The 23,903-nt window shown below is 39.5% G+C and overlaps 1 protein-coding gene across 1 annotated transcript in view; it reads left to right on the top strand.

Moving 5' to 3' along the window:
• Nucleotides 1–286: 286 nt before the first annotated feature.
• The window catches only part of GADL1 (glutamate decarboxylase like 1), a 108,042-nt gene continuing 84,425 nt past the window's right edge, over nt 287–23,903 (top strand). The window contains exons 1-7 of the mRNA XM_036431680.2: nt 287–457; nt 5,534–5,660; nt 8,480–8,570; nt 12,053–12,159; nt 13,057–13,172; nt 18,794–18,873; nt 18,997–19,051. Coding sequence (XP_036287573.2) covers nt 305–457; nt 5,534–5,660; nt 8,480–8,570; nt 12,053–12,159; nt 13,057–13,172; nt 18,794–18,873; nt 18,997–19,051 — 729 coding nt within the window. The 5' untranslated portion in view covers nt 287–304. The remainder of the gene's footprint in view (nt 458–5,533; nt 5,661–8,479; nt 8,571–12,052; nt 12,160–13,056; nt 13,173–18,793; nt 18,874–18,996; nt 19,052–23,903) is intronic.

Below are 23,903 nucleotides of genomic sequence, written 5' to 3'. Positions count from 1 at the left end.
GTAAGAGTGGGTAAAAATCGGTTGAATCTAAATTACTTGAGCTCATCCATACTCCCTGATGCTGAACAAGACGCTGCAGGAATGGAACATAGAGGTTTCTTTCCCCAACTCCACTCTTGAGCACCAATATAAGAACCTGTCAGTTTCAATGCTGCAAATGTGTTAAAATACAGTAAACCACACCACTTGAAGCTGGAGTGGTGACTCATTTTTTACCCTGTGTTTTTTGTGGTCCACTTAGATTACCTCTCATACTCAGTGTGTTTTTGTGTGTGTGCTTCCAGGAGAAACTGATCAACAAGAGATGGTTCCAACTAAGAAGAGCGCTGTTCTTGTGGACGGGGTCATACTGAATGGTCCCACCACAGATGCAAAGGCAGGAGAAAAGTTTGTTGAAGAGGCCTGGAGGCTAATAATGGAAGAGGTGGTTTTAAAGGCGACAGATGTCAATGAGAAGGTAAAAGAAAAGAATCTAGAAGAAATCCCAGGAATGAGGAAAGATGCTTTTTCTCTCAAAATCTGGATGGCTAGATGTAAGGGAAATGGGAAGTGCACATTTTAATTTCCTCTATATCTTTGTTTCAAGGGGCTGCCCAGATACTACCGTTGCATTTGTCTTCCCCACCCCATATCTGCTTTCCTGGAAGGGTTAGCATTTTAAGAAAACAAAAAATATATATATCCTATATAATAAAAGCCTAATATGCTAAGTGTCTGTTCAGCTGTTCGACCAGTCACTATGATGCACACTGACCACCAGGGGGCAGATGCTCCAACCGGTAGGTTAGCTTGCTGCTGGAGTCCAGCCAATTGGGACTGGGCGAGACGGGCTGGACATACCCTAGAGCCCTCCTGCAGTCCCTCCCAAGCCCTGATCATGCACTGGTGAAGTCCCTCAGCCTGGCTTGCACCTCTCACAATCCGGGACCCCTTGTGGGGTGTTGGAGAGCCAGTTTCAGCCTGATCCCCACAGGTCAGGCCAAGGGACCCCACCAGTGTATGAATCTGTGCACTGGGCCTCTAGTTTATATATATGTATAATGGATTTCAGAGAGGAAGGGAGAAGGAGAGAGAGATAGAAACATCAATGATGAGAGAGAATCATTAATTGGCTGCCTCTTTGCATGCCCCCCTGCCAAGGATCAAGCCCACAACCCTGGCATGTGCTCTGAAGGAGGATCGAACTATGCCCTCCTGGTTCATATGTCTATGCTCAACCACTGAGCCACACTAGCCAGGAATAGAAGGGTTAACTCTTAACAGTCATTATTTGCTGGGAGATTATCTTGGACCCCATAATTTAGGTATATAAGGCCACAAAGCACAAATACACGCCATATGTGTTGGTTCATTTAATCCTAAGACCCCCTAAGAGGCAGGTTCTGTTTAGTAACTACATTTTAGAAATCAGGAAAAAAAATAGATACAAAGAGGTCGAGTACTCTGCCTAAGATCACATGCTAGTAAGCATCATAGCTGGCACTGAAACCCAGGCAGCCTGTCTTCAGAGTCTGTGCCTTTAACTACTTACTCCTCTATATGTTTTATAAAATCCCCTAATTATCCTTTCTCTCATTGATCACCATTTATGTATGAATTGGGTTACCAACAAATGGGTCAACAAATAGGAGAGATGGAGAGATTTTTATTCCAATTCTATTAGTTGGAAATAAAAGTCATTTAAAAAGCATTTTGCATGCAAAGCGGAATGTATTCTGAATTTTTGATCACACGCATTTGGGAAAACTAATACCAAAATAGATTTTAATGAATTGTGAACTCTGAATGGCTATGTTCAAGGCAAAATCACTGATATTTCCTAATTATATATTTAAGAATTGCCTGTTTTATGGCCTTATCTGTACTTGTGAAATATTTTGCACCTGCTTTACTTTGGAGCACACTGCTCCTCTGGTAAGATTTTTTTTTTTTTAAATTGGCCTTTATGCGGTCATTAAATATTAATGGAGTGTTAGTTATGGGTAAGGCATTATAGTTAGCCCAGGGAAATATAAAGAAAAATAAGAGAAAGGCTCAGCTTTGAACTGAATTTATAATCTAATTGGAAGAATAAGTTTTTGTTGGAAAAGAAAAAAGGGGATCCCATAAGAATGTGATAAATGCTCTGTGACTGGGGCTGAGGGGGATTTTGGGGATTTCACAGAGTGGTGGGCACTTCGGTCATTCATGTGAAATGTGAAGGGTAAGTAAAATTTTGATGGGCGCAGAGAAGTCAGCCTCTGTGTGTTGAAGAAAGCAGGAAGTTAAATATGGAAAGAGGGTTGCAAAAGAACAAGATGCATTTAACACAGTAAGGGGATCATTTTGCCTAGAAAAAAAAAGTGTTCATATAGGGAACTAATAGGAGATAAAATGAGAAGGGTAGGCTGATGATCCTAAGTTATCAATTAAGGAAACATAAGTCAATCACAATATAGCAGATGTGTAGACTATCCATGTGAAGGTGGATAGAAAGCTATGTGGGGGTTGAGGGAGGGAGTGAAATTTTTATGCTACCAACAGCCTCTTTGTTAGAGATCCAACAAGGTACCATTAAAAGGTGACAGGGATAGGGGTTACTAAAGGGTAAAGAAGTCAAATATATGGTGATGGAAGAAGATCTGATTTTGGGTGGTGAGTATACAACATAATGTACACATGAGGTATCATAGAAATGTATACTTGAAACATAATTTAATAACTAATGTCCCCCCAATACATTTAACTTAATTTTTTTAAATAAAGTACCCTGCTTATACATCCCCACATTTCATGAGATGATCACTTTTAATACCCAACACACTTTCTTAGCCTTGTTTGTTTGTTTGTTTGTTTGTTTAAAAGTCATAATTTACATTCAGTAAAATTTTACTCTCTTTGGTGTACTGTTCTATGAGTTTTGAAAATTTCTTGGAACAATCACCACAATCAAGGTATAGAATTGTTCCATCACCCTCCAAATTTCATTATGCCCCTCTATAGTCAAACCCTCCCCTCAACTCTAGACCCTGGCAGTGATTATTCTGTTTTTTTGTCCTTGTAGTTTTCATCTTTTCCAGAATCATATCAAACGTAGCCTTTTGAGTCTTGCTTATTTTCCCTCAGCAAAATGTATTTGAGATTCATCCATGTTGTATCACTAGTTAATTCTTCTTATTATTTCTGTTACTTTTGATTTACCTCTGCCTGTTGTAGTCCTAACATCAGGGGTGAATTTCATACCTCTTGGACAACTTGGTATTTCCTCCTGTTTCCCACAACCTCCTACCACTTAGTCTACTTACTTCCTGACTACTCCCGTGTCTCTTTCCTCCCCATCCACAGCCAAACTTTTAAAAAATTGTCTCCCTACCCATCCCTTCTTCCATCTCCTCACCTCCTACACCCTCACTTCACAGCAATCTGGCCTCCACTCCTACCTCTAAGTCACACTGCTCTTGCCAAGAACACCTCCTTGTTGATAACACCCCTGAGCACTTCACAGTCTTTATTTAATTTGGCTTCTCACTAGGATTTGACAGTGATGGCAATGTTCTTCTCAGAATATTCTATTTTTCTTTGTGTTAATAGCATTAGACTCTTCTAGGATTCTCCCTGCTTCTTCAGCATGACCCCACCTCATACATGAGTCCCTCTCCCTTTGCCCAGTGTTGGCATTACTCAGTGAGATCCTACACCTTTTCCTCTTGGTTGTAGGTTCTCTCTGAGCTGTGTTAACCATGTTAGATTATCATGGTGTATTCCTGAACCTCTCTTCCTCATATTTCACAGGAGATTCAGACCAACTGCTACACCCCTTCAGATGTCTTGAGAATCCTTAGACTAAATATTCTCCAAACTCATCATCCCCACCCATACCAGATGCTTCTCCCTATCAACACCATCAACCCATGCATACAAGCTAGAGACCTCAATATCCTTGGTTATTCCTATCCCTCATTCTCAATGTGAAATTGATTTCTAAGTTCTATTGATTTAGCATATATCAAATATCTCTAGAAATACTTCATTCTTATAGTATCTACCCTCATCCAGCCTGCCACCTTTTTTTTTTTTTTTTGCCTGATTTATTACAGTAACCTTTATTTCCAATTTTACTTGGAATCTCCACATAGCAACAAAAACTCTTCCAAAACACAAATATGATGATATAATTCCCCCATCCAAAACATTCCAATGGCTTCCTTAGTGCCAAGTTCACACTTCATGACACATAAAGCCTATCATGATATGAGTCTTGCTTATTTCTTCATTCATTCATTTACTTATTCATTCATCATCTTTATTGAGCATCCCCTTAGGTGGCCGGCTCTGATTCATTTACTTGGGACCAGTGAACAAACAGATCAATGTCTCTGGTTTCATGGAGATTATATAGGACACAATAAATATTGGAAGGTGATAAGTGCTATAGAAAAATGATGAGTAGAAAAGTCAGGAGAGCTTGGTAGAGATGGGGTAATGTGCAGCTTGTGATTTTTAATAAGGAAATCAGAATTGCTGTCATTGAGCAGGTGTCATTTGAGTAGAGCTCTGGAAGCAGTGAGGAAATGAGCTGTAGGGATATTGGGAGGAAGAGCATTCCAGGTGGAGGGCACAACCATGCAGAGAGACCCTGATGGGAGAATGCCTGGTGCACTGAAGAACAGCAAGAGGTCATGTAGGCAGGGCAGAGTCAGCCAGGAGGAAAGTAGTGCTAGATGCAACTAGAAGGGGAACCCTGACAGGGGAAGCAGATTATACAGGATCCTTTTAGGTCATTGTAAAGACTTGGTTTTACTGTGAAGAATATGGGGGCCCATTGGGAATATTTGAGCAGAGGAATGACCATGCTACATTGCTAGTAGACTATAAGGCAAGGATATAAGCACAGAGACTAGTTAGCAAATATTTGTTATTTCAACCTTGCCTCTCCCTTCCTTGCCTCTCCCTTCCTCAAACTGCCTCTTCTAGCCACACTAAACATATTTCATTCTTCCCGTGTGCCCTGGGCACCTCTATTTGTATTTCAGCCTTAGTGATTTCTATTATTTCCACTAATGCCCCTTGCCTTACCCTATCCCTAAATTTTGCTTGGTTCCTTTAGGACCATGGTTTGCAAACTGCAGCTTGTGAGCCACATGTGGCTCTTTGGCCCCTTGAATGTGGCTCTTCCACAAAATACCATGACCTGGGCAAGTCTATTTTGAAGAAGTGGCATTAGAAGAAGTTTAAGTTTAAAAAATTTGGCTCTCAAGAGAAATTTCAATTGTTGTACTGTTGATATTTGGCTCTGTTGACTAATGAGTTTGCCAACCACTGTTCTAGGATATTTTTGACCTTCCAAATCTAAACTGAGGCCCCTCATTTGTTTAATGATTTCTGCATTATTGTGAGAGCTCTTCTCATGCTACACTGTGATTGCACCTGTAAGTACCTGTAAGTCTCTCCCTCTTGTCTGGAAGCTCCATAAGGTTAGAGTTCATGCTTCTAATATTCATTCAATACTTGGCCTCATGGTGCTCAATTAACCGTTCCATTGCTAACCCTCCAGGTTTGTGAATGGCAGCCTCCTGAACAACTGAAACAGCTTCTTGACTTGGAGATGAGAGACACAGGAGAGCCACACCACAGGCTATTAGAACTCTGCCGGGATGTCATACGCTACAGTGTCAAAACTAGTAAGAATTTACTTCCTTGATCGGTACCTCTAATAAGTACATGTTCTTAGGATTTATTTACCTCATGATAAAACTGAGTATGACAGTGTTTATGGATGAGAAACCTGGATCAAAACATAATGGTTATGCCCTAGGAGGTTTTGCTCAGTGGATAGAGTGTAGACCTGTGGACTGAGGGTTATGGTTTCAATTCAGATCAATGGCACACACCCAGGCTATCCCCAGTACAGGGCGTGCAGGAGGCAGCTGATCAATGATTCTCTCTCATCATTGATGTTTGTGTCTCCTCCCTTCATTTCTAAAATCAATAAAAATATGTTTAAAAAGTGGTTCGGATAGTTTTTAAATGGTTCATTTAACCCTTATTACAGATTTGTGGTAAAGGCCAAAAATAAAATGAGAGCGAAACTGTTGGTGCTGGTGGTCATAAGTAAATATTACCCACTCCTTGGCGATCCCCATTCCCCACTTATAATTAAAACCATATACCATTACTGCCGCTTCTCATTTCTTATGTTGATCCAAACTGGCAAATGATACTTTGATTGTAGAATTTGTAAGGGATTTTAAATCTCAGTGGCCTAGAATATGCAAAAAAAAAAAAAAAAAAAAAAGGTTCAAGAATGTGTCTTTAATATAAATAGGAATAGATTTATTTGAAAAATACTTATTAACTCTGGGCAATTGGTAATTACCAAATTATTTTATCAATTCTAGTAGGAACAAAAAATAAAAACCTTGAGGAAGGTATAAAAAATGAATCCGATACATGGTGAGTTTATGTTGTGATAGTTTCTCAACAATGCTTAACAACTGTGATCTTTGTAAATGCAGTAACATGATGCCAGTTTTGTGCTAAATACTGTTCCAATTGACTGTTCATATATACCCAGGGAACAAATTCTTAAAGTAGGAGAATAATTTTCCAAAATATGCATTTCTCAGTGTGATGTAAAGGTAATCTAGTGCTTAAGACTATGCAGGCATTATGCTGTGTGAATTCTGACGCTGAACTAAATGTAGTGGAAGGAACATCATAAAATCCTGGCTAAAAATAATTGGTTTATATTCCCTTGGGAAAGTCTGGTGTATGTATCAAAAACCCACTTAGCATTTCAAAAGTAGAGATACATATCTTATTATTCTAGTGCATGTCAGAAGTATAGAAGGCATTTAATGCAAGGGATTTTTTAGCTTACTAGATATTTTCCGTAACGTTACCATGGAAATCAATCATAAATTAACACGGAACTAAAAAAACAAACAAAAACAAATCTTATTAAAATTATAATACTTGCAACCGTGTCTGGTTTCCTTTGCCTGATTAGAGGACGTTTTCCATGTTTTATTTTATTTTACTTATTTATTTATTATTTATTTATTTATTTTTTAAATATATTTTTATTGATTTTCTACAGAGAGGTATAGAGAGCCAGAAACATCAATGAGAGAGAAACATCATTGAGAGAAAAACATCAATCTGCTGCCTCTTGCACACCCGCCACTGGGGATGTGCCCTCAAACAAGGTACATGTCCTTGACCAGAATCGAACCCAGGACCCTTCAGACCACAGGCTGACTCTCTATCCACTGAGCCAAAACGATTTTGGCTCCATGTTTTATTTTAAAAAGACCTTTTCTCTTCATACTTCTGTTTTCATTGAACCCCTAGTTGAAAGAGGAAAAATAACCTAAAACCAAATGCTGGAAGTTGTAACAAGAGGTCACTAACTGAAATGGTTCCCAAACCCTCAACGTTGGAAATAGACCTTCTGCAACTGTTGTTCTTGGTCAGGCTGGGCATCCTATGATTGAGAATGCCAAACCAGTGAGCCTGGTGTTTGGTGTGAATATTCACATTGTGTAAAGCCAAGGGCCTTTACGAAACCTTTTATAGCGGGGGTAGAAAAAATAGAAAGTTAGAATTGAAGTTGTTTGAGTCTTAAAGGCAACTTGCCTTTGAAAAAAGTTGAATCAGAAAGTTTATGCAAGCTGCACCATGAGTCACGTTTTACTCCATCCACATAATGCCAGTTGCATTATGAAAAGTGGTCCAGTCTTAAAAATAAAAATAAAAAAAAAAAAAAAAAAAAAAAAAAAAAAAAAAAAAAAAAAAAAAAAAAGGCCACCACTGCCAGAAGCCCAAAGCGCAGCCTGCTGGTGAGAGAAGTGCGCATACATTTGGAGAAGTTAATATCAGTATTTTCAGAGGGTAAAGGTAGCAGGTTTTGATATTTGATACTTGCACAGAAAGTGTTCAAATAACCCAATTCTTGAGGATTTGGGGTTGGGTCAGGGTGGTAGGAAGAAAAGAGGAAAAGAGCAGGCAAACCAAAGGTCGTAAAAGAGAGTTCAGGTTTTACTCAGAAATGTATCATTGCTCAGGAGAAAGGGTTAGGAGATGGGTCTTTAACATTTGTTTCCTTTGTGAATGATTAAGTTTTGAATGCTCTTTTTTAAATTGAGGTGTAATTTGCATTCAGTACAATGGATTGATCTTAAATTCTCATATCGATGAATTTGCACAAATGTGTATGTAAATAACCATCACCAAGATAGAGATAAAAACAATTCTCAACACTCTGGAGGCTCCTTTCTAATTAATATGTCCTTCCCAAAAGTACCCAGAATTCTAATTTCTATCCCCATAGATCAACTTGGCCTCATATTGAATATCACATAAGTGCAGTTGAGCAGTATATCTTTTTTGTGTCCAGCTGCTTTTATTGTCTAAAAGACTCATTTGTTATTGCTATATAGTATTGATAGATTTTTCTTTTTTATTGCTGTGTAGATAAATACTTTGTTTAAATTTACAGACCATCCAAGATTTTTCAACCAGTTGTACGCTGGACTTGATTATTACTCCTTGGTGGCCCGATTTATGACAGAAGCATTAAATCCAAGTGTGTAAGTATCATTATAATGGAATTTTTTACCAAATGTGGATTAGAGATGTTTTTTTAAGTAGATGACAATTTTATTTTGTAAATTTCTAGTTAATGATTTTATTGGTGCAATACCATCTTAAATAATGGAGTAGTCTGACAACCATAGTATTCAAAGAGCTGTTTGATTTGATAGTGCCACTGTGAGAAGATAAAGCAGGCATTATCTCCACTTAAATGAGAAAATGAAGCAAGCAATTTTTTAATTTATTTTGCATGAAAAGCTATGTCTGTGCTAAATACTGGAGATACAACTTTGAGTAAAAACAAACCTTGACTCTGCCTTCATGAAACAAAATATCTAGTCAGATATAGATGTTCCATGCCAATTAATCAAATACTGGAGCTACAACTTTGAGTAAAAACAAACCTTGACTCTCCCTTCATGAAACAAAATATCTACTCAGATATAGATGTTCCGTGCCAATTAATCAAAACGTGCCCACAAATTAATCTAAAATTTCAATTCTCATGTAAAGTGGGCATGATGCTATAAATATAAATGGGCCAATATTTTCTAGTTGGGAGCTCTAGGAAGTCTTCTCTGAGGAAGTTATAGCTAAGAGATAAAGGATAAGTAAAAATTAAGGTGAAAATGGGAGGGATGAGTTCTAAACAGAAGGAACAGCATATACCAAGGCCCTGTGGCAGGAGACAGCATGACACATGCTGTGAACTGAAAGGTCACTCTGGTTGTAGCTGAGGTAACTAGGGAGATTGTAATGAAGATAAGATTGGAGATACAGATAGGAGCCCAGACCTATAGGACCCAGGGAGCCATGTTATTGTGTTATTCTAAGTACAATGGAAAACCATTGAAGGTTTCTAAATTATCAGGTGCCACTTGCTTATTGAAAATATTAATGAAAATAATGGAGAGGGGATTGGAGGGGATCAAGTAAGAGGGCATTATCCTTAGTCAGGTGAGAGATGATAATAACTTGGACTTGGGTAGTAGTAGGAACAGAGACCAAAAATATGTGCTTAGAAGAAAAAAATAGAAAGAACTGGTTGATATAGAGTGTCCTCCCAAAAAGTATATACATAATTTGAATAATTAGAAAGGCAGTATTTATTAAAATACATTTCATTTTCAAAATTGAGCTGTCAGCTGTTAAAGTGTGTATACATCTTTTTTTGGACACCCTGCATAATGGATCATAGAAATGAGGCAATGAGGGAGCCTTATGGAATAATGCCTGGATTTCTGGCTTTCATAGTTTGGTTGATGATCATGCCATTCATTGAGATGAGAGCATTAGAAGAGGGAACCAATTTTCAAATACATGGTGAAAAAGGCAAGAGCAAGTATTTCATTTTCAATCGAGAACTTGAGCTTATAATTACTTTGAGATGTCTAAGAGTACATACCACCAAGCAGAGAGATACATGAAACTAAAATTTTAACATCTATGAAAAGGATCAATTTAAGAGTTATTGGTGAACCGTGATAGTTGAAACACTGGGTAAGGATGAGATTCCTTAAGTCAGTGATTCTCAATCCTTTCTGCTCATTAGAATCTACCTGGGAACTTTTTTTTTTTTTTAATTGAGGCTTGCATTCCAAATCAGATCAATTAAATATGAATTTCTGTGGTGTGTTTATAAATGATTTTAATGAGAAGGATGGAGGCACTGAAAAAACAACAACTCAGGAGATGGAGAAGTGCTGGCTTTGGAACAGAGAATAGAGTGAGGAGAGAGGAGGGTTTAGGACTGGGTGTTGAGGACAGTTAGGAGGAGGAGGTTCAGCCTGCAGTGGAGAGAGAGAATGAGAAAATCAGGTGAAGAAGCATGGAAACCCTGGAGGAGAATGTCTATAGTCACATGTTACTGAGTATTTAAGACAAAGACTAAAACATGTCCCTTAGATTAGCAACATGTATGCCACTGGCGACTTCAGTTAGAGAACTTTGGGTAGAGTAATGCAAGACCATGGATTACAATGGGTAGAAGAGTTAAAGTGTTAGGTAAGTCAGAAGAGATAGTAAAATTGCACAATTCTGTGAGCCTTTAATTGTGTGTATTGTGTTTGCTAAGTTCTTTTAACTGAAATCTTTAGAGGTTTTAAAGTATTAGTTGTAATTTTTATTTAATTTAGTATTAATTTTTTCTTACAAAAAAGTGGATAATTATTTCACTTATATTTTAGGTACACATAAACATGTGTGCTTTCCCCCCACATTTTTTATATGTAAACTGGGATCCTAGCATGTTTTATAAGTAGAACCTAGAATGTTTGTATAGTGCTTGACACATCGGGAGGTGATACATAGTAGATCTTTTTTTCTTCTTCCTCCCGAAGTTTGCCCTTTCAGATGTTAAAATAATCGCATTAAATTCAGTGACTATAAATCTGAATGTGTCTGCCTAGCTTATATAATCAGGTGCAATTTAATTCCATCACTTAACTGTTAGAGAAGGAGGTTATAGATATTTAGTCATTCTCAAGTTAATTGGAAGAAGAAGAGACTCAGACAATGGTTACTGTCTTAGGTTCAGTTCCCTAGAAGCTGTTCTACATGAGATTTAGGGAACAAGATGTTTATTAAGGAATACCCGTGGGATCAACATGGGTGACACTGAGGGAAGAAAGCTCAGTGGGCAGATATAGGAGTTAAGCTGCCATGCAGGCACAATGACAAGAGGCTGACTTCATGGAGATCTCTGGAGCTACAGTGGCTCTCAAATTGGTCTAGAGTTGAGCCCAGGTGGCCAGGCCTTTATGCCTCGAGCTAGATCAGTCATCAGGTGTAGACCACCACAGGGAAGGGTTTAACTTCAGGGAAGGTGGCTCACTTACGCTGAGGAAATTCCTACAGAAGCTAACTTCGCAGTGCTCTCCAACTCCAGCCCTCCAGACCGAAGCAACAGATTCTTCATGGAAGGGCATCTGGGTAGTGCTTCGCCGTAAAATCCCATCATGAGAGATGTCCCACAGAGCACTTCTCATTTGTACAAACACAGGAGTGTGGCAGAGGAAGCTGTCATCCAGAATGGGTCATTTCCATGTAGAATATCTAGAGCTGCCTGCTAGGGCACTCACAGTGATAACCTAATAAAACCCAGTTACCATGACAATGGTTTTTCCGTTAGCCAGCCAGCATCCAAAGCATCATCCAAAGAGTAAAAAGGCCACTGCTCATGACTAATGCAAAGAATCAAGATGCACTGCCTTCATCTCTCCCAATGGAATGGAAGCTTTTCTGTAAATTAAGACTGCTGCAGTAGCTAGCATATCCCTACGGCCACCAGCTATTATCTAACCACAACCAGCACTATCACTGACTGAATACTTCTCTATATCCAATGAATAAATTTCCAAAGAACCTATCTACACTTCAACAGCTACCTGGTTTAATAAAACTCTGTGCATTGCTTGGGACACCAAAGGGATGGTTTGACTCCAGTCATAGAAGTGAAGTATTTTTTATATCTATCTAGTTATACATATGAGGTGTCCCCAGTGTTTCTGTTAGTGGAAGAAGCGGTTCTGAAGAAAATGATTGAATTTATTGGCTGGAAAGAAGGAGATGGAATATTTAACCCAGGTAAGTACAATTAGTTATTGCCATCTCCCTTCCATTAGAAGCATCTGAAAATAGATTAATGTGGTATATGAAGAACAACTCCTTGCAGATTCACACATCATGAAAAGTGGGATATTAATAATGCCACTTAGGGAGACCCTAGCTTGTGCCTTTCTCCAGAGCAATAACATTCATAATAATAAAAGGGTAACATGCTAATTAGACCGGACATCCTTCCAGGCGACCTTCCGGACAAAGCAGGGGCTACAAGGGAAACCGGGGTCCAAGGTACCAGAGGGAAGCTGGTGCCGGCAGGTGGGGGAAGGAAGGCCTACTCTTGCACGAATTGCATGCAACGGGCCTCTAGTTTTACATAAAAATAAATGACAATAAATGCTAAACAAATGAGATATCTACAATTTAAGATTCACATCTAAAACAAATGAATTTACCTGTTTTTGGAAGGGCTATCATAAGATTATTAGGCTTTTAAATTTTTAATTTTTCCTGAGAAGGTTCCTAAGTCACATTTTATTTATCCTACAATCCTTTTTTTGTTTGTTTGGAAGCTGAGATGGGCATGTATTGTCATTTTATTGATCCCATGACAGCCAGAAAGAATATTAACTACAGAGAGTTAGATACAGAACTCATAGATTGAAACCTTTAGTTGGAAAAATTCTGGAATGAGAGAATAGACCAAAATTTCTCACTTTGCTGAGATCAGAAACTGCAGGAATTAGAGACTGGGAAGTGTAGAAGAGTAATGGGGTGGGTGGGATGGTGTTTAAATGAGTTTCCCAGTGATTTGTCATTAGACCAGAGCAGCCATAGCCATTTATGCTTTCCACTGAAGTCAGCACTTAGGGAGCTATAACTTCATGCTATAAATATGCCATTGCAATTTTGTTTTTGCAGGTGGCTCAGTGTCCAATATGTATGCCATGAATTTAGCTCGATACAAATATTGTCCTGAAATCAAGGAAAAGGGACTGTCTGGGTTGCCAAGATTAATCCTTTTCACATCTGCAGAGGTAAAAAATCATTTTGGGTATCAGATACAGATTTTCTGAGAATGCATTATTTAAGAGGACTTGTTTGTCTACGGACTCCTGATGCACTTTTATCCTCTCTGTGTAACTAACATGCCTAAGTGTAACATCGTATTTCATTCCTAAAGAAATTCTGATGGGTTTGATATTGGCCACCCAATTTTGTACATCACCTTTACTTAAAATTTATAGTCTGTAATATTTTCTTTAGAAAAAGAGAATGTTTCATTTGAACATGCTATCTCTGCGAATCTCTTTTTTGAGTAGCTCATTTATTAGACGTTAGATGGTTGATACTGATCTCAGCTATGTCATCTACTCACATTTCTTTTTAAAATTGATTGCTTTGAATGACTAACACAAGGACTTTTCAAGAAGAAAGGGATATATTGAGTAAAAATGAACCTCTGTCTGTCTCTCTTTTTTGTGCGCGCGCGCACACACACACACACACTCCTGTGTGTTGCCACAATCCCCTATTTCCTTTACTCTCCACTTACGTAGAACCTCTGATGGTGGATAGGTGCATTGGCCTTGAACTAGGCTGCCTGAGTTAATTTCTTATCTCTACTACTTACTATCTCAGTGACCTTGGGTAAGTTGATTAAGGACTCTATGCCTTAGTTTCCAAATTTGCAAAAATGAGCCTATCAGTTAGCTCTTGTATCTAATCAAATTATTCCCAAACCCAGTTGCATAGAAGTATACATGTTATTGTTTACAAGTCTTGGGATAGCTGGGCAGTTCAGCTACTCTTGCTGGGTTCCCTTACCTGTCTGTGGGTTGGCTGGCCAATGATCGACCTAGGAGCAGTTTGGCTGGGATAACTCTAGTGAGTCCTCTCGGCTTCATTGTCTCTCACCCTCCAGCAGGCTAGTCCAGGTGTGTTCTTGTGGCAGTGGTACCAGGAACACAACTGCATGGAAGCATTCTGGGATTCTTGAGTTCTAGGCTCAGAACTGACACCTTGTCATGTCTCTCCCTCATTTTTTTGGCTAACTAAATCATGCCTAGAAATCCAGATACAAGAAGTGAGTAAATAGTCTACTTCTTAAGGATATTTGCTACAAAACCATCTGGGAAAGGGCATAGACACAGGCACAGTAAACAATTTGGGCCATTAAAGCAACCCAACAGCCACAGGGCTGGCCAATGACCGACCTAGGAGCTTAATGGTCACCAGTTAGTGGGTTGTTGCAAAGATTGAACAAGTTAATGCATGAAAAGTAGCATTTGGCACATAAAAGATAGAAAAAAATGATTGCTCTGATTATTAGTGGGAAGAGAATGATCCAACTCTAATTATGTGGTTAGAATAGATGGCATCGCGTACGTGCCATCTTATCTGGAAGACCCTATTATTTTTCTTTTCTGTTTTTGTGTGATTCCACTGGTGCCTCTGCCTATCCAAAGCTGCTTTTCCCCCACACCCCTGGAAGGAGAGTGTAGCTTCTGTACCTTTTGCAATTACCCTCGGTCTCCTATGCAATACTCGAGGCTGGCAGAATCTGAAAATTCCCTGTTATTTCCAGTTGGGTTTTCCTGTATCTGTTCTTTTCCTTCAAAAGCAAAAGCGACTTTATTATCACAAAGGACAGATTGTACAAAGAGGTCCACAGTGAAAGGAAACCTGGCCATTCCCACATTTTCCTCCTGTCCTGTCTGCCCTTTGCTCCGGTCAGTTCAGCGCCAAGTGTGAAGTGGGCCTTGGGTGTTGGGAGGCACCTGGGAGGAATCATCTACTCTGAGATTCTGTACTCAGCCACCCCAAGGCCCTTCCTCACAAGACATTGTTTCTCTAGCAAGAGAAGAATATGTGGGGATGTGGGCATCTGGGGGAAATACTTGGTTGTTGGGGATTATTATGGAGTAGAATTTTCCTCTCTGGGATCCCACCTTTGATATCTCAGTTTGAGGGACCCTAATATATCAGGAATCAAAGTCTCTCCTGCATTGGAGTCCCTACTTTTGAGCCTAGGAAAACTCATTAAATAGAGCCTCTGCTACCAGCACAGTGCTTTGACTTTTGCCTTTTTCCTTCTTCATGTGATTTAAAACTTGTAACAATGGGAATTCCACAGAGAAATTCCATAACTTCAAACACAGTATAGCCTTGACTGTATATTCTCACCCCAACCATCCAGACTCTGCTCTGTAGCTTGTTCCTTTCCCTGTTCTGCCTATGAGACTCGGTTCATAGCGTTTGCATTATACTAACTCATATTTTATGACCACCTTCACCATTTATTACAACAAATCAGTTTATCATTTGGTTAAAAATAAAAAAGTAGAGAAGGTCATGTTTCCTAATTGATCTTAAACCCAACGTTAATCTTTTTGCTGTCTTCCCCTATTTTCTTTTATCTTTTTAAAAGAACACATGTTTTTATTGATTTCAGAGAAGAAAGGAAAGGAAGAGAGAGAGAAAAAACCTCAGTGATGAGAAAATCATCGATCAGCTGCCTCCAAGCCTGCAATTGGGGCATCTGCCCTTGACCAGAATCGAACCTGGGACCCTTCAATGCTCAGGCCAATGCTCTATTCACTGAGCCAGACCTGATAGGGCTCCCTTGTTTTCTTTTGGGTGTTGGCCGTGGTTATTTTCCCATATTGCTTGTTAGGTGGCCTGACTTTCTCAGTTTCAATGCTGCCCAAGATTACCCAGGGTAATTGCTGCATCTCTACCTCGACCCATCATATGCAGAATACATGTACCTCCCACTGGAGGCATTTTTGCAAACTTCCAGTTCTGACTGTGGTTCAGCTGTTGGTGGAAAACTGGAAGGTCATGACAGAGGTCCGTAGACTGTTAGCATATCCAAGGTGGCCTTTCCAGGCTAAATAGGAACCAGAGAGAAGGGGACTTTGGGGGGGGGGGGGTGGATAACAAAAGTCATAAATATGTGACTTGACTAGCAGTTAACTGTGTATTCCTTGAATATTTAGAAATCTTAGGTTTGTCATTCAAATCATTTGGGGAATCAGCATAAAGTAGCGTTCCTTTGCCACTAAAGAGAGAGAAGAGAAAAGAAACTCATTGCTTCCAGGTCAGCTGTCAATTGTGCTAGTTGCTCTCTAGCAGGATGGAGACTGGTTGAGGTGAGGGACACACTAGGGTGCATGTATTAGGTCTTGCTACCTTAGATGTTGCACCCAGGGTCTTGTTCACTCTCTTTATCCCTGGCCCTGCCTCCTAGTCTTCACCTGGGGTTGGATAAGCAAGCAGGCGCTCTGAGGACACCATGCAGAGCGTAGATCAGTCCACTTGGCCTCCGGCTCTGGGCACTGAACCAGTGTGTGCTGTCGGAGACATCCTACTTTTCTTTCTTCCCTGGCCTATAGCATTCACAGACCTTGCTCTCCCCGCTGCCACTGAGAGCCAGTTTGAGCATCAAACTAGGCAGCGCTAGAAGGAGTCCAAGCATCCAGAACACCATCTGGAAAGGGAAGCAGTGGTTCATTGAGAAACCCAAGGTCACAGAAAAAAATCCTTGTTGGAACCAAAAAGGAAAACTTCAGTGCCATCTGTCTCTCATGGAGACTCTGGCTGTTTTAACATTACAGGAGTGAACACCCGCTGAGATTTTTGCGTCTCCTGTAGAGGAATGAAACCTAGGGGGACTGGGTATTAGAACAGCCGCTTCTCTCCTGCCAGCGATGGGAGCAGCCACCACTTATTTCTAAATGCAGCTCTTGCTTCCGAGCTCAGCCTTCTAGGTTTTCCTTTCCTTGAAAGTGCTCAGCATGTCTGAAGCATCGCCCTCTTTCCTTTCTTCTTCTGATGCTTTCAGATGCTCCGGCTTCAGTGTTGCAGACTGTGTTTAATCTGTCCCTCTGCATTTGAGATTGACATCAGACTATATTTAGCCCTGAGGTACCCAAAAATAGCTCCACTCAGGCTATTGTTATTCTGGTAACCAGTGTTTTATCTAGCAGATCTATTAGGTGGGCATATCTTGCTATTTCTAAGGGCAAAACAATGTGGTTTTCCCTATTAGGCAGATATCACTATGAAATCAATAGCTGCTGGGTTGCCAGAGCTTGGATCTCTTGTGAGAAATAATTGGCCTTCCCTTTGTCACCTCGGCAATGGCGGGCTGATGTAACAAGTAGAGAATTAATTACCTTTTCATATAAGTCATGGCTCCTCAATATGCATATGTTCTTGTAACCACCTGAAATGAATGCAACCTGCAGGCATTTTGGACAGGTTGTGTTTGACATTTGGAAATTAATTATTTAGGGTGGTTTCATTTTTCCTGATGGCGTTGCCTCTGCATTTATTTTTATAAAGTTCTTTTTAAAGAGCTTCCAATAAAACTCTGACAAAAGAAGAAAAAGAATTATCACATTTGAGGGAATGTAGCAAGATAAGTGTGAAGGCATGACTACTCTTAATGTATTCATACCTACAAATTAAATTACTAAGGTTTTGGGGGTACAATAATGTCCCTTAGCACCTTCATTTTTTTCTGGCATGAAAAAGAATTAATTGACCATCTGTCCACACTAATGTATGAAGACTGACATCTCCAATATTTGAATGCTAATTATCTATGGGCTTCATGTAGTAGGCGGAAAAGGTGTAATAATCTAAAGCATATTCTACTGTTTGCAATAAGAAACAGAGCCAAACTGGTTTGGCTCAGTGGATAGAGCATCGGCCTGTGGACTGAAAGGTCCCAGGTTAGATTCTGGTCAAGGGCATGTACCTTGCTTGCGGGCACATTCCTGGTTGGGGGTGTGCAGGAGGCAGCTGGTCATGTTTCTCTCTCATTGATGTTTCTATCGATAGCTCTCTATCCCTCTCCCTTCCTCTCTGTAAAAAAACCCAATAAAATACATTTTTTTAAAAAGAAATAGATGAGACCTAATTCCAGAGCCATTAGACTCATTCATGCCAGGGTAGCATAAAGTAATCTGTCTATAAATTATTAATTTTGTTATGATTTTAGCCACATTCTGGTATTGTCTAACTTCAGCCTTATATTGAATATTAAACCAGACTGGTCAAATGTCCAATCAGTATGTTGAACCCATTGTTTGCTGTTGAAAATCATGAAACTCTTCTGTGATTTGGGATTATAACTTCTGAGACAGAGTCTCGCTCACTCCTTAGGGGGTTTTGAGTTAGCAGAGGACTAGATTCTCTTGCCATTGAATCTTAGTAGCATCCAGAGAAACTTTTCTCAATGTTATGGAAAACAGCCTCCAGCCACCAAATGTGTTCCATATGCCAGGCTCTGTGCTAATCCCTTTACATATATATTAACCCATTGAATCCTATGACAAAGATGGAGTAGGCATTGACATGCCCATTTTACGGATTTGCAAATTGAGGCTTGGCGAGTGTACATTATTTGCTTAAGTTTCCATAGCTGTCACTGGGAAAACTTGTAAATTAAATTGCATTTTCTCTGACCCCAACATGTTCTCCACCACTGCACTTAGGGGTTCAATTAAATTACTACTTTTTTTCTTTTATGCAGTAATGTTTTAAAGATTGTGCTCAGCCATATAACTTATACTCATTTAGAGAATAAGCAGTCATTTTTTCATGCTACAAACTCATGTCCCTTTCTTCCCTTTATCCTCTAATTCAGTGTCATTACTCCATGAAGAAGGCAGCCTCCTTCCTTGGGATCGGTACAGAGAACACCTGCTTCGTGGAAACAGATGGAAGGTAATGGAGACAGGATCCGGGAACCTGGTGGGTGGAGGGGGAAATTCCTACTTTTAAAAAAAGCTGTACCAATGTGTGTTCCCTGCTAAACATAACTGGACGTCTCCAATCTGTGTCTCATAGAGGTAAAATGATACCTGAGGAACTGGAGAAGCAAATCTGGCAAGCCAGAAAACAGGTGAGAGGGGAGAAAGAAAAAGAGGGAAAGAAAATGCATGCATGTATCTGGGTGATAGGGCGAGATTGCAAGGAGGGAATATAAGCAGTCAGACCCATTTCTGGGGCAGGGGGACAGAGGAGAGAGCATGGGAGAATTAAAATGCAGTAACTTATTAACAGGTGCTCCATTTCCAGGTGTGTGGCTCATGTTCTGTGCAGTTTCTTGGATGCTCTCATCCTAGGTGGCCAGCACCTATTAAAACCCTGACATCATCGCATTCAGGAGTCTTGACTAGAATTATCCTTAAAAGGTGGACCCCAGCCTGGCTGATGAAGCTATGTGGTTAGAGCATTGGCCTGCACACTGAAAGGTCACAAGTTTGATTCCTGGTCAAAACAACATACCTGGATTGCAGATTCAACCCCTGGCCCCAGATGGTGCGGGAGGCAATCAATGGATATATCTCTCTCACTTCAGTGTTTTTTTCTCTCTCCCACTTTCCCTTTTCCTTCCTCCCTCATTTCCTCACTCTTTTTCCCCTCCCTCCCTTCTACTCCCTTTAAAAATCAATGAAAAAAACATCCTCTGGGTAAAGATTACCATTAAAAAATAGTGAACCCAGCCCCTCCAGCAGAACCTCCACAACCACTCGCCTACAAAACTCCTGGCTCTGAGAATTCTGCAGCCCAAACCAATGTTCTTTGTTGCATTCAGAATGATTCCTACCTTCCTGATCAACCTATCCTCCCAGATTGCTTCCACCCAAAGTCCATTCATAACCGCCATCCTATATCGAGTCTGGGTCTGATATTTCAGCTCTGGAAGAATGTTCTCTCAGTTGCCAGGATGTTTTAAAGCTGACATGTCTGTCACTGGAGAAAGCAAGGCATGACTATGCTCATATGTGATACTCTAGCTAGGGCTGGCCTTGACACCTGCTTTTGAGGTATGTTGCTGTCTTGGTGCCAGCCATCTTGCTTCTTGGACCTGCTGGCTTAAGTGCACCTACTTTTTCACTGCTTCCCTCCCAATCCCAGCAGAGTCCTCATTGTAAAAGGAGCTACAGACTGTTCTCCTGTAACTTTCCAGTAGGTAGCAATGAAGTCAGTTGTGACTCTGAATTAACGAAAAGCCTAGCTTCTGATCTGGGATGTATCTCTCCCTTGTAGGATTTCACACTCTAAGAAAAAATGTATTCACTTAATTTTAAATTTTGATATTATATTTTGCTTATTTTACTTTTTATATTTTATTTTTTAAATAAAAAACACATTATCCAGAGCATGCTAGATTATTATATTTGGTTTAAAATTCTGTACTTAAAATTTTTGCCTTTTCTGTATGTTTATTGGCTTAGGGTATGTTCTTAGATTTACATTTGTCTTTATTTTTTTAAACATTCCAATGGCAGGTGGACTTGAACTTGTCCAGTGGTAGAGATGATCAGATTTCTTTGCCTCTTGGGTAAAATTCTAGATTACAACCACCTTGCTCATCTGTGAAATATAGCCATCAGATCCTAGTTTTATCTTTTTCTATAGAAATTACTATCAAAGTGAACTTTCATAATGTCATTAATGCTTATTGGTCGGGAATATTGATTGTGCATTTTGTATGGTTTATATCATTCATTCTTTTCTCCCTCCTTCCCTCTCTCTCTCTTTTTCCTTCTTCCCTCCCTCCTGCCTCCTTCTCTGACTCCCTCCCTCCTTCCCTAACCCTCCACTCCTTTTTTTCCTTTCTTCATATCTTCTTTGAATTTTAAACTTTTATGATGGAAAATTTTAAATAAATAAATACAAAACTAATATAATGAGCATGCATATACTCATTATTCAGTTTCAATAATAATTAGCTTATGCTCCATTTTGTGTTATCTATACCCAATTCTCTCCCTTCACATGTGATTAGTTTGAAGCAAATCCCACACATCATATTAATTGCTTTATAAACATTTCAGTATATCTATAACAAATATGTCCTATTAAAAAAAATGCCAGCTCTGGTTGATTTGGCTCAGTGGATAGAGCATTGGCCTGCGGACTGAAGGTTCCTGAGTTCGTTTCTGTTCAAAGGCACATGTCCAGGTTGTGGGCTCGATCCCCAGAGGGGGATGTGCAGGTGGCAGCCAATCAATGATTCTCTCTCATCATTGATGTTTTTATGTTTCACTCCCTCTCCTTTCCTCTCTGAAATCAATTATATGTATATAATATTAAAGAAAAAATTAATACCATTACAAGGAATAATAATTTCTTAGTATCATCAAATATCCATTCTATCTTAAAATTTCTCCCATTCCCTTTTAAAAGTAGTTTGTTTCAATAAGGATTCATAAAAGACCTATGTGTTGCATTTGATTGATTCATCATATAAATCTCTTCTAGGCTATAAATCTCTTTTAGATCCCCCTCCTCCTTGTTTTTTTTTGTTGTTGTTTGTTTGTTTGTTTGTTTTTGTTTGTTTGTTTTTTTCTCTTACAATTGATCTGTTGAAGTAACTGCATCTGTTGGTGTGGTAGTTTCCATATTATGAATTTTGTAGCCTGCATCACACATTTGAGACTCTTAAGTGCTCCCCTCCTCTGCACCACCCATCTGTTCTTTATATTTCTTGTAATTTGACAGATCTTGAGGCTCAGTGAGATTCAGATTGGAAATGTTGCCGGAAATTATTCATGGGTACATTTTGCCCTTCCATGAAGAGGCATCTCTAGTCTCTTTCTGTAGTAACATTGATTGGTGGGTTCCGGTATTGTCAGCCCACCTGTTAGAGAGCTCTGTATCCACCTCTCACCTCATGGATTTCCTGCCATTGATGATCCTTGTCTAGACCCATTGTTTCAGTAGCTGATGTTCTAATTTATTCTCTCATTTCTCCTCCATTTATTGGCAGTCATACTACTATAAGGAAAAATGTTCCTTCATTTCTATTTGGTTTCCCTAAGGAAATAGTTTTCACAGACAAGACAGGATCCACATTTTCTTCTTTCCCATTATTTGCTAATTTTCAGAATAGTGAGTTAGTTGCCTAGCATCCCCTAAGATAGTCAAATCATTAAGTATCATTAAGAACTCATTTTCTAGTATATTCGATGGGTTTTATCCCACTGCAATGATTATTATTTTCACTGTGTAAATTTTGCTTTGCTTTAATAATTAAAGTGCGTGAAACTGACCCAATCTTAAGGTGAGAACCTGAAAAGGGAAGTTTCTCAAAAGTAAAAATTGCTTTCAGCACATTTTAAAGTAGGGCAATGGAGTGAGAGTCAGTATGTCTCCTCTGTTTTTCTTCAAGTCAGCTAAAACTGGGGCCTGGGTCCACCAAGGGCAAACCTCCCATCCATTCTGAGATAATAATACCCTATGACTAAGTTATTTTTCTCAATAGCGTCACACCTAGTCGTTCTGTTTCCAGCTTTTAACTCGGATTGTTTCAGTTGTAGGAAATTGTGCATCCACTTCTTTTCTGTTGGGCTTCAATTCCCTGGCCAGCCACAATCCATTACAAATCTGTTGAGCAGTGACCTTTGCTCGAGGATGAAAACCACAGAGGCATCCTAGGCTCTGAAGTGCTTATGAAGAGATAAAATAGCATAACCACTGAATATTTGGGAGTATTTTTGCATATCACTTTTGAGATGACAAAATGTCTTAGAGAAAACAGGATATGGTCAGCACACCATCAATTCTGTTTCCACTGAATTTTCTTATTAATCGCATGAGATGTGTGAAAGGAAAAATCTGGAAGGTTAAATCCAGATGGCAAAAGTTTAATTTCAGGGACTGATATTTATAGCTAGATTATTAAAAAAAGGAAAAAAGGTGAGAAAAAGTCATTAAAACTCTATGATAGCTTGCATAGGTGTTTTCTCACCACTGTCAGGATGTCATATAGTTTATGAGGCAAAGCTCAACCATTAAAGACACCGTAAATGGTTTTAGTAAATTACTTTTTCTATTGCTTTTAATGATTGATATAAACCTGGTCCCTTTTCCTTTAGTTCTCTGCCATGATAAAGGTATAATCTGTTGGTAGATGAGTGCAGGGAGGAATTCTCAAAGCCCATGGTCCCACTCTGAGAAGTTTGGGTCGATGGACTAGGTTACAAGTGTCACAACCTTCTGCCTAAACCACAAATGGGTTCATTGTGAACTGTCACTTTGATCTTATGCATCTAAATTTTGAGATGTGGACAAAGTGCCCTTGCTCTGCCCTCCTTTCCATTGAGAAATGAATGTCTGTCAATGGTCAGTTAGATTGAAGTGAGTCTGGTTAAGAACCCCCCACAATAAAATGGGATGTAAACTTATTTTGTAAGAACTACCTGCACTTGAAAATAAAACTAAGGAAAAAATAATTCCACCCAAAATGGAGTTAAGAATGAACTCAATGGGCAATAAATGTTCTTGTCACAGCTAAAATAGTAGGTTTCTACTTCCTTCCTCTCCCCGTCCCCCCTCACTCTAAGGCACTTCCACAGCCAGTAACATATCTCTGCTCACATACTGGGATGATCTATGAGAAACAGCCTCACAGGCTATTTATCCTTTACCTAGATGTCATGAACTCCCTTATGGGGCCAAGGTGCTGACTAGCTTGGCTGGAATTACCACTCATCTCTACATGAGTCCCAGATCCTCCATTTCTCTCCATTTCCTTCGGGCACCTGTTCACTCTGCAAGATGCAGCCATCAGCTATTGTAGATGAGGAGGAATAATCACCATATAAGCTATGCAGCTTCTCTCTTCTAGCACATTCTAACAGACTTCTCTGTGGCAACACCTGTTTTGGAGAGTAGATCCCAGTGAGGTTACCTTGCCAAGTTTGCACCTGAGCATACTCTCTGTTTTGTAACTGCTCATACTT

This window comes from Pipistrellus kuhlii, unplaced genomic scaffold (assembly GCF_014108245.1).
Source record: "Pipistrellus kuhlii isolate mPipKuh1 unplaced genomic scaffold, mPipKuh1.p scaffold_m20_p_11, whole genome shotgun sequence".
NCBI classification, from domain to species: domain Eukaryota; kingdom Metazoa; phylum Chordata; class Mammalia; order Chiroptera; family Vespertilionidae; genus Pipistrellus; species Pipistrellus kuhlii.
This window is presented reverse-complemented; position numbering and strand designations above follow the sequence as displayed.